This window comes from Triplophysa dalaica, chromosome 22 (assembly GCF_015846415.1).
Source record: "Triplophysa dalaica isolate WHDGS20190420 chromosome 22, ASM1584641v1, whole genome shotgun sequence".
Taxonomy (NCBI): Eukaryota; Metazoa; Chordata; class Actinopteri; order Cypriniformes; family Nemacheilidae; genus Triplophysa; species Triplophysa dalaica.
In genome coordinates, this window is record NC_079563.1 from 4823441 (window position 1) to 4835635 (window position 12195).

The window sequence follows — 12195 nt, forward strand, 5'->3', positions numbered from 1 at the left end:
ACGGATGCGAAAAACGCAGAAAATCAAACGCAGTGCGAATCTTTTTATGATGGACGAAAATATCGGAGGCAGTGTGTAAATGTGATTGACATTGTGAGGTCAGATATATAATTTTGAGTTATTGAGTTACTGTGCCCGAGCACGTTTCACCCCAAAGCCCGGTTCATTTGACTAGTGTGATCATTCTGTATCGAGTCCGGGCTCGTTTGGAAGAGGTGGGCCAGAGCACGGTGAGGTTGGGTTCGGGCGTGGTACACATGCAGTGGGACCACAAATCGTGCCGAGCGCAGAACTTTAAGGCCACTTTCCCCGTGAGCGCATTTTTCAACCTTTAGTTGGTGTGAAATGTTGCTGTTAGAGCATAAATAAAACCTGCAAAATGATAAAGCTCAAAGAGATTGTAATCATTCCACTGAGCTGCTAAACTACTTTCATCACAGTCCTACAGCCTGTCAAAAGAATTCAGCGACACATATTCTAAGAGAACCAACACTCAAATAACAGCTTCATGACTTTAACATCGGCTGTGAAAGCTGTTCTGTGTAATACACTGATATTGTGTGTGCGCTTACCTCTTAAACACTTATATGAAATGTCCTGTGAAGTCCTGCTTTAAAATGTCTCCTGGTCAATCTGCTTGTTTTATTATCCAACTCGGGTCCATTATAAAAAGACAAAACTGACGCTTCTGTTATTAGTGTTCATTAATATGATCGGGCTGACATCATTTGGTCCGGTGTATTAATTTGTAATCTCTAACAAAGATTGACGTTTGCGTATGCACTAGCAGACCTCTGTTATACTTTGTTGGATCCGCATGTTTTTAACTGATGAAGTGAAGTTGACACCATTGTAACAGTTTATTGCTAAAAGACAAAGTTTATAAATACACGTGCACTGATTGGCCGACCGACCAATCACAACAGCCTGCGAAACAGATGCTCACTGATATGGTATGGGTGGGACATCTTCACACGCTCTAATTTGGGAACCAATCACGACAGACCTGGACAGCCTTACCAATCACAGTGTTTCAGAAGGAGGGACTTTATATAGACCGGAAGAAATCCAGTCGTTTCATTAGAAGAGGGATAGCGGTGAACAATAGACTTGAAATATGTGAAATAGAAAGTTTTTTTTTTAATTAGAAACATGAACATCCATTGTTAATCACCCAAAAAACATCATCAAAGCCTCAAAAAAAGCCAAAGACTGGCTCCTTTAAAGTATGAAGTAAATTATGCGAATGTTTCCATTCCTTCCTGAGATTCAACTGTCACCGTAAATAACTCAGGCGTGTGTGATCGCAGCCAAAACTACTCCAGGTTTGTCAAAAATAATCCAATGTGCAATAAAATAACAAAGTAAGAGAGGGTGATTTAAAAGCATAATGAGCAGTTTACTCTCGTATCGCTCTCGTATGACAATGACAAGCAGATCGGTGTGTGCAGCGCACTCATGAAGTTAGACATCTCTAATACGCCCCAAACTGAACACTGCAATGAATCGCTTTGTTTAAGTTTTCTTTGAAGCAGTCGCATTGTAATAATAAAAGCGTGCCACGGTGTGGATGGTAAAGAGCACTGTGAGCGCAGGTTTTTACATTCAGGTTTATTTTAAGGACAGACCATACGTATAGTTTGGTCTGCACAATTAAAGATGCAGTTTGTAAGAATTTTGCAGTAAAATATCCAAAAACCACTAGGCAAGTGTTATATATTTTGTTCAGCTAAGGACTTTAAATATCTCAAATGTTTCCAACTACTTGTAAATTGTGAGAAATTCTCCATTCTAAACAGTGACACGGGGCTGTGCAGTTGCCTGTCAATGGCGTCATGACTTGGCCGGGTGGGTCGGCCGCTGTACTCCCCATGGCTCATCCTGTCAGGGCCGCTCTGCTTTAGGCGGGTTCCCAACGGCTTAGAAGCCACCTTTAGGCTCTGCATCTCTGACGGGCCATCGCCTGGAGGGCCCGGTATCAAAGGGGCCACCGCGGGGGGGGGGTGGGGGCGGGGCTACTGGAGGGCAGGCTGTGCTCGGGACCTCAGTGACCGATAGGTGGCCGGGTCATGGCAGAGCAGTCTGCTTCTTCACCACGGAGAACCTCAACGTTGTCACCATACAGCCCTGCTTGCGAGATGACCTAGAAGGTGGGCCTTCTGAACGTCATCACGGTGGGAGGTGGGAAGGCATTGAACGGCACAAAATCACTTGGAGTGAGCTGTGGAGTATGAAAACAAAGCCAGCGACGCCGCAGACCGCAGTCCGCAGACAGACATTATTGCTTTGCTCCGCACAGATTTTTTACAAAGCTCGTGGCTCTGAAAATCGAGGTGTGCTCTGATTGGCCTGTTCACCAGTGTGTTGTGATTGGTGGAATACTGCAAGCGTGTGAGGGAAATGTAACGCCTCTGACCATATTTGGAAAATCAGGTTCCTCTATAAATGTACTGACAGGTACACACACCTCACTTGTGTATACATTTGGGCGGTTTTACATGGTTCTCACATAGTGAGAAGATCGGTCTTATACTGTAGTTTGAAAGTAAATGGGTTCAAAAGTCTGAAAATCTGTGTGTAACTTAAGGAATGTCACTACTAAACATCTTTTTTTTCTGCTATTAAGCAAACTTTTTCATGCGTTATTCCATAAAATGTAGCTTTTATCTGTACATCTGTTCAGAACTGCGCCTGCTAACCATGTGCTGATTAGCATCTTTTAGCTAGGCTTAAAAGCTTTTAAAAATGTTCACTACCTAGTGATATGTTTCGGTAGTGACAAAAATTGTTTCGGTAGTGAGAAAAAGGAACACTTACTACTTGACATGGGGAAATAAACAAAACTCTGTACAGTTATGCAAAGCATTAGTTTTAGTATGTTCTAGTAGTGATACAGTATGTGAGGTGTAGGTTTTCTAACAGACATTTACCATCAGATGTGTTTCTGCTATATGAGCTGGCTGCATTTGTGCAACATAATTAGTTATTTGTATCAACATCTTGATACATTACCATCACTACTGAAAATGTGTGTGTCATGACCGAAACATGGGATAAAAATACACTATATTAAATTATAAACTAAAATGTTATGATAGTGTTTGGTTCAATGTGAATGAATTCATATCTTTATTGTCATTGTACAAGTACAACGAAATTGAAGAAAAGCAAACCCTTAATGTGAGGAAAATAAATAAATAATAATAACAATAATAATTCACATTTTTGCTTGTCATTACACGTTCCCATCTTATTGCACAGTAAGTGTACTGTAGATAATTACTAAATAATTAAATCTTTGTAGTGTTCAGTGCAGTTATGGCTCTGGGGTATGGAAGCAAATAAGAGACATAATGTTTTGAAATTTAACAGCCTATGAATACTTGATTTTGAATTATTTTACTTTGGAAACCATGGATCTGAATTTATTTGTTTCGAATTTACCTCTATGAAATTTAAATATGAAAATTCTTGATTTCCAATTTAAAAACCTCAATTTATTGCTCACAAATTCAGATACAAAAAAAAATCAACTTACAGAATTTCTGATAAAATACATTCAGATTGATCAAATTTGATTGCTCTTATTCAGATCTCAAATTTCAAGTTAATACTTTTCAAAGAAAACATCTGTCTAATTCGACTGCTCAAATTCAGATCGAAAAATTCAAGTTAAATATTCACATGGTAACATCCGGGCTACCCAGGATAGGAAAAACAGTTGAGCCCAGAGCCCGTCTGCAATTGAACCGAACCATTGAACCGAACCAATGAACTGAACCAATGAACCGAACCGACTTCGGTCGAAAAATAATAATAATAATAGTTCCAAAAAATAATTAGCAACAACATACTTTTGTTCTGTAGAGTCTGATTGTACATAAACAGCAAACTTACCGGATCGCCTTCGTTTTCCCTAGAAGTCATCTTCTTAACAGGTTTAATATCCGTGCCTTGGCCTCTTCTTGGATCATGACAGACAGTCAGGTTGTCGTGCTCTGATAGGCCGCCCGACGTCAGTTCATTGGTTCGGTTCAATGGTTCGGTTCAATTGCAGACGGGCTATGGGCTCAACTGTTTTTCCTATCCTGGGTAGCCCGGATGTTACCATGTGAATATTTAACTTGAATTTTTCGATCTGAATTTGAGCAGTCGAATTAGACAGATGTTTTCTTTGAAAAGTATTAACTTGAAATTTGAGATCTGAATAAGAGCAATCAAATTTGATCAATCTGAATGTATTTTATCAGAAATTCTGTAAGTTGATTTTTTTTTGTATCTGAATTTGTGAGCAATAAATTGAGGTTTTTAAATTGGAAATCAAGAATTTTCATATTTAAATTCCATAGAGGTAAATTCGAAACAAATAAATTCAGATCCATGGTTTCCAAAGTAAAATAATTCAAAATCAAGTATTCATAGGCTGTTAAATTTCAAAACATTATGTCTCTTATTTGCTTCCATACTGGGGTAGAAACTGTTTTTTAGTCTATTAGCCTGAGTTGTATATATAGTCCGAATGTATATATAAACTAGTGAATCCTTTGAAATCAGTATGATAAATTGTGCCTTTTACAAAGAAAGATTGGATTCAAAATACAACAATCTCATAAATTACTCTTGAAATGTTGTTAAAATTGTAACTGTTATCGATTTACATACGAAACCATTTTTTTAAATAGCATAAAATATATTAACAAAGTAGATTTAAACAAAATCTTAACGTGTAAAGATAATCCTTCTTATTAAATTATATATTGTTGTGATTTGGTAATGACAAAATTTGTGGAGAGGAAGAATATTTAAAAAATGTATGAATTTACAACATGAAAATATACTGCAAAAGTTTAATCTGAACCTTTGATTGAAAAAACATTCAAGATATTTCCAACATTGATTTTCTTTAGAATGGCCCATATACTTCTACAAGACGAAAATAATTGAAAGGTAAAGTTAAAACTGAATTAGCCCTGGTATATGACCTTCTACTTTCAGATGAATACAGTTGGTGTTGTATATCATTCATCCCGTCTCTTTAAAGCGATATAATGGGATCAAATGGGGGATGAGATTTTAAAGCTCCAAAACGGCAAAATTCCGTTAATATTTGTAATGACGACAAGTATTGGAGTGTGGTTTTCAATTGAAACCATCAGGATTAATGAATTGATAATTACATCTCCTTCCTACAGAAACTATTTTCTATAAAAATAAAATTGAATTGAATCGTACATGGCAGACACAAATAATGGGTTTTCCCACATGAAGAGCACAAGTTCAGGTCTTGCCACCAAAAATAATAACTTGAGTTAGATGATCAGTCTCTAACATAACACACAAGAGCACAGAAGTCAGTCAACGGTCGCAAGAAACCAGTTCTTCCAGTTTATTTCCTTATATTACTCAAAGCAATACTTTCTTTTTACCATGTTGGATAAAAATATACATGAAACACCTTTATACTTTCAATATTTGCATATAAACATTTATTTCAGATACAAAATGTGATAGAAATCATGTTTACACAAAGAGATGTTTTGTTATGTGAAAATCGATCTGCATTCGATTACAGTCAAGAGACTGTTGTTCATCTCTACAGACCATATACACACAAACATCATCATCATCATCAAGCTACAAGCCCAAATCAACACAAACACACAAAAGTCTTTAAACCCGACGGTGAGGGCAAGAATATAAGGAAATGAAATCAAGATTTCCAATAAACAATAATACAAAGCGTGGGTCTAAACAAGGCAAGAAACACAAATGTACCTTTAGTTATCAGTCTTATTAAATCTCTGAGTAAGCTTGCTTCATTATATTTCATCATGTGCACGTATAGTGTAGGTGTAGGGTGTGATTTCAGTCTGATGTTACACTACAATAAAAGAACAAAGAAACCAAACATCCATCAACTGAAAGTCCAGCTGGAGAGAAACACAAACATTGAAATGAAGGATTTCCATCAGTGATGTACAGAAGCATCACACACACATGTTTCGGTCATCAGTGACGTGTGCGTGAGACTGTTAACATGCGTGTGATCAGACTTTGGACAGCAGGCCTGACTCTGGAGCGCTGACTTTAATGATGTTTTGGATCTCTTTAAACTTGGGATGTTCTTTATCATTCACCAGCTGCAGGAGGACAGATTCACTGGTGCTGATGAGGGTTCCAGTGCGGGCCAGACGCTAAGAGACACAGATCAGATCACACAGCACTGATACACTCACTACATCTGTATCATTTCTGTTCAATACATGTTTCAAAATAAATCTGAAATGATTACACTTTAATAAACAGCGTTGTCACTTGATAAATGATAACGAGTGATTAGCAATTATGTACATGAATATCATAATGCAGATGGACTGAAATGAATCAGAGTCCGTTCAGTGCAGGGGTGTAGCTGTGAGGGGGGCGTGTGTTAATTAAGTAATAAGTTTAACCACCAGGTAGCAACCGTGTCCTGTGAGCATCGATTCAAAGTAGTAGAATAAAGCATCAAGCGTGTGAAGCAGGGGGTTACAGTGTATTTTATAATTGTTATATAATGCACTGTAACACACTGCTTCACAAGGATTATTGCTTTTATAATATGCTTATTCTGTATGTGTAGAAAGGTTTCATAAAATGAAGTGAAATTCAGGCTATGTAACGCATTCAGTCGTTATAAATGGTATTTTAGTCGTTTTATAATGTCTTAGAACTCGACTCAGCCCATCATGTCAGCTACTCTCTGGTTAACACCGGTGAGAGTGTTGACCAGGACAAGGCTGGAGATCATGCTGTAATGCTGACTGAATTACAATAACAGACTGGAAGCTTTAAAAGGAGGGTGGTGCTTGAAATCATTGTTCTTCCTCTGTTAATACCTACAAGGACACACGTGCAGTCATCATTGCGTTGCACAAAAAGGAATTCACAGGAAAGGCTATTGCTGCTAGTAAGATTGCACCTACATCAACCATTTATCAGATCATCAGAAACTTCAGGGAGAGAGGTTCAAATGTTGTGAAGAAGGCTGCAGGTAGCCCAAAAAAAGTCCAGCCAGCGCCAGGAAGGTCTTCTGCAGTTGATTCACCTGCGAGATCGGGGCACCACCAGTGCAGAGCTTGCTCAGGAACCGCAGCAGGCAGGTGTGAGTACATCTACACGCACAGTGAGGTGAAGACTTTCTGAGGATGGCCTCGTGTCAAGAAGGGCAGCAAAGAAGCCACTTCTCTCTAGGAACAACATAAGGTACAGACTGATATTCTGCAAAAGGTAAAGGGATTGGACTGCTGAGGACTGGGATAAAGTCATTTTCTCTGATAAATCCCCTTTCCCATGGTTGGAGCATCCGGAAAAAAGATTGTCCGGAGAAGAAAAGTGCAACAATCAGTTGTGTGTCATGCCAACAGTAAAGCATCCTGAGACCATTCATGTGGTGGGTTGCTTCTCAGCGAAGGGAGTAGGCTCACAATTGTGCCTAAGAACACAGCCATGAAGAAAGAATGGTACAATAACATCCTCAGAGAGCAACTTCTCCCAAGAACAGTTTGGTGATGAACAATGCCTTTACCAGCATGATGGAGCACCTTGCCATAAGGCAAAAGTAAACATCAACATTTTGGGTCCATGGCCAGGAAACTCCCCAGACCTTAATCCCATTGAGAGCTTGTGGTCAATCCTCAAAAGGCAGGTGGACAAACGAAAACCTACAAATTCTGGCAAACTCCAAGCATTGATTATGAAAGAATGGGCTCCCATCAGTGAGGATGTGGCCAGAAAAAGATTGACAGCATGCTCGGGGAATTGCAGCGGTCTTGAAAAAGACCAGTCTTTGCGCAAACTTCATGTCATTGTCCATAAAAGCCTTTGACACTTGTCATTATACTTCAGTATACCATAGTAACATCTGACAAAAACATATAAAAAAACCACTGAAGCAGTAGACTAATATTTGTGTCATTCTCAAAACTTTTGGCACGTCGTACACAAACGAGTGGAGGGAAGTATACTCGCATACACGTAAAATAAATGAAGCATACCACAGGCATTACTCACTTATGTGTTTATATTTTTCCACATTTGAGAATAATAATAAACTATAAATTATTAGATGTGAAGCACGTGACATAATAGTCACAGAACTAGAAGTGAGACTCTTCATACCTCCAGCGCAAACATTCTGTCCATCATACTTCTAGAGGACGTGGCATCAGCAACAACGTGCACTTCAAATCCTCGTCCTATCAGATCCAGAGCCGTCTGCTGAATGCACACATGCGTCTACGGCAGAGAAACAAGATCCCGTCCGTTCATCAGAACTCATCATGATCTCATCTTTGTAGGGCTGCAACTAACGATTATTTTAATAATCGATTAATCTGTAAATTATGTTTTCCATTAATCGATGAATCGGATAAAAACATAAACCAAGAAAAGCATTCATTTCCAACCCTTTATTCAAAAACAGAACTTAAATCTTTAGAAACTGCACAAACATGTTGCTCCTTGAACATCCCTGAGCTGTAATAATAATAATAAAATAAAAATGGACTAACACAAAAAACATACACATGTATGTTTTACATCTGCCAAATATATAGATTTTTTTTTTAAATAAAAGTGCCACCTGAGCTGCCAGAACAATAAATAATTTATAAAAAATAAAGAACAATACAAATCAGAAATTTGACAGGATTTGTTTGAATGTCAGAACTCGCTCTCAAATTCACTTGAAGTTTATTCATTAAATTATTACCATCATTGTAGTAAGTGCAAGCTTCATTTATACACCACAGAGTGCTATAAAAGAAATTTAAAATTAAATTCAAAAGTACAACACACACAAATATATTTGTCAATAATAACCTATATGGGACAAAACACAGAATATATACTGCAAAAATTGCTTTTCTAACTTAGTAGTTTTGTCCTCTTGTCAGTTCAAATATCAAAAAAATCTTAAATCAAGAAACATTTACTAGACACATGAAATAGCATAAGAAATGATGTCTTGTTTTCTGAAAAAACACCTCAAATTAAGTGATTGTTTGCTTAAAACAAGCTAAAATCTGCCAATGGGGTACGAAAAATAATCTTAATGAGATATAATTTCAAACAGAAGTTTTAAGCATCAATTAATTTTCTCATGCCATTTTTCTTGTCTAGTAATCTTGAATTTTTTTAGATACTTGGACTGGGAACGAGAAATAAATTACTAAGAAAGGCTTTTTTGCAGTGTAGCTCTATACATGACAACAGATTGATAAGTGAATGGTTCAAAAAAGGCTAGTGAATAAAAACGTGTCTTTATTCTTGCAATGCAAAGTGCAAAGTAACTACACCAGCCCTGCTTTACTTCTGTTATTAACGAGCTAACGCTAACTTGTCATGCTTGTCAAGCTGGATAACGAGTAAACATCAGCACCGGGGTCATTACGTTCCTCACTTCAAAACAAAACAAAAGTAGGATTCTGTAGTGACTTAACCTGCTGTTGAACTCCCTTCCTCCTCATCAAAGACATATTTGCGTTTCAGGTGCTGGATCATTGCCGTGTTGCTCCCGTGCAATGCCATGTCCCTTTTGCATATTTTGCAGTTAACACACTTTTTCTGTTTATTTAGTGTGAAATGCTCCCGCACATTGGATGACTTGGGTCGCGCTGATTTCTCTGCCTCCGTCATGTATCTTTCCTTCGCTCGTTTTTTTAATTTTTGCTCCGCCCCGTCTATGAGGCGCCAAACTCTGCTAGCATCAGTGCGCAATAGAGACCGAGTGTGTTCACTCCGCTCCGCACTCGAATAAAGTTGTTTTTATATAATCAAACGTCTCCGTGTCGCGCGACACAACGAATCGATTATGAAATTCGTTGCCAACTCTTTTAGTAATCGATTTTTATCGATTAAATCGATTCGTTGTTGCAGCACTACATCTTTGTGTTTGATACCCACCTCGACACCGAAGAGCACAACACTGCGGACCGTTGGAAGTTCAGCAAGGGCGGCCTCCACCTCAGGAAGAACCATGGAGAACTTGGTTTTGGGGAAAACCAGTTTAGCCCCGGACAGATCCAGTTCCTGTACTGTGCTGCCCAGACCTTTAGGATACTGCTCTGACACCACCACGGGAATACCCAGAATACGAGCACCCTGCAGCTGCGCACACACACACACACACACACACACTCCATTCATATCTGATCAAACAGATCAAAAACTCTGTGTCTTGTAAAACATGATGCGTGTGTTACCAGTCTCTGTCCCACACTGATGATGTCACCAAAGTATTTGATGGCAGGTCTGAATCTCTCCTGCATGTCACAGCAGAAGAACACTGTGGTGGATGGTGACAGGTTTCCCAGCGGAGTCATCTACAATACACATGAAATCACAAATGATCTTTGTCTGTGATAAGATGATGATGATGAGATGACATTGAGAAACCAGTGGTTCTCAAACTGAGAGTTGAAAGATGATCCTAAGGGCCACAGATTTTGTGGCATTTTATGAAATATAGACACGTTCATATATTTTATGCAATCGGACATCAGAAAACTAAAACATCAACCAAAAGAAATGATGTTTCAGCGTTGTATAACTGTAAAAGTTTTTGGTTGAATGAAAACTCTAAGTTTAAGATTATACGATCGATCGATTAAGATTAATCGATGCACTCTTAACACAGGGCAGGGGGCGCACAATGAAAAAGTTTGAGAACCACTCCTGTAAACAACACTTCTGCATTACATTCATGAGATGAATTTAGTTAAATGATCTTATTCACTCGGCCAGAAAAGTTTATATTAAAAAAAAGTATAAAAGGAAAATTGTGTCATCATTTATACACCATCAAGTTGATACAAATCTGTTTAAATGTCTTTGTTCTGATGAACACAGAGGAAGATATTTGGAAGAATGTGGGCAACTGACATTATTGGGCTATTTAGTTTTGTTCTACTGTGGTTTTCACTCATATCACAGAAATGTCAGCTGCTCACATTTTTCTAAAAATCTTTGTGTTTATCAGAACAAAGACATTTAAACAGGCACTTGAGTACATTTCATTTATTTTGGGTTAATTATTTAAGTTTATTTTCCACATGTCATCTCACTTAACTTGGCTGATTGTATTGATGAGCAGATAAATAGATATTTAGTGAACACATATTAGATCTGGAGAAGACGACGAAGGAATGATTTGTGTCGTGATGTGCATGTTTAATTATGAACTCATATCATCATGTGAACAGTGAGATCAGATCAGTCGTGTTCTTCTTCCGGTATATTGACTTACAAGCATCGTTACACAAACACAATTACAACAGACGACAAAGGAGACTAAACCTAAACCTTATACAAAGTTTGACACGTGAACACATGTTCTCCTCGCGCGCGTCACCACAACAAACGATGACGTAATGTACATGAATAAGGCGATTATAACAGGTCGCGTATGAAAATGAGATCTTACATCCGTCTGCAGAGGCACTAATCTCAGGCGACATCTCTCGGAGATCACGAATCCCTTCGGTAAATCAATGTACTGACCCCATTCCTCCGAGAAACACTGAATGACGAACTTGCGCTGAATATCGATCTGATGTCCATAGAGAGAGAGAAACTTCTGGATCAACACTTCATATCCAGACGCCACGGACACAGATGAAGGTCGTGAGAACTCAGAGAACGAGAATAACACCGGGACATGATCACCAGAGCTGCTGATGTGCCAGTCCGCCATCATGAACCTCACGGGAATCACTTCACATGAATCATTCATTCATTCGACTCAATGTGACTCGCTCTGCTCCGCTCGTAAGGCCTGTGTGACGCGGACGAGCTCGATTCATTTCAGTCTTTAACACAAGCGGTTAAGGAATAATGAGTGTTGTTGTTGTTGTTGTTGTTGTGACCAGGTTGTAATTGTTACTTACAACATGGCGGTAAAGGCAGATTACACAATAACGTTATTTGTACTTTTACGATTCGTTGAAGTAAATAGTTCATAAGAATCAACTCAAAAGAGTCAAACTTAAAGATCATCGTTCTGTGCTAATGTTCAGTTTTACCTTTACACTCATTCATGTGATGAAACTTTTATCTTTAAGTCAATGTTCGTTTGCTTTTGTTATACAACATTTACCATCACACAATAATAATGGTTTTATAATGCAGCTATTTAAATGATTCTATGAACATACC

At 38.3% G+C, this 12195-nt stretch overlaps 1 protein-coding gene across 1 annotated transcript; it reads right to left on the reverse strand.

Moving 5' to 3' along the window:
- Positions 1–5351: 5351 nt before the first annotated feature.
- On the reverse strand, positions 5352–11759 carry isoc1 (isochorismatase domain containing 1). Its single transcript, XM_056737195.1, has 5 exons — positions 11465–11759; positions 10245–10364; positions 9946–10149; positions 8161–8277; positions 5352–6194 (listed from the first exon to the last, which is right to left on the reverse strand). The coding sequence occupies exons 1-5, from the start codon at positions 11735–11737 to the stop codon at positions 6048–6050; spliced, it is 861 nt and encodes a 286-aa protein (XP_056593173.1). The 5' UTR covers positions 11738–11759; the 3' UTR covers positions 5352–6047.
- Positions 11760–12195: the final 436 nt, after the last annotated feature.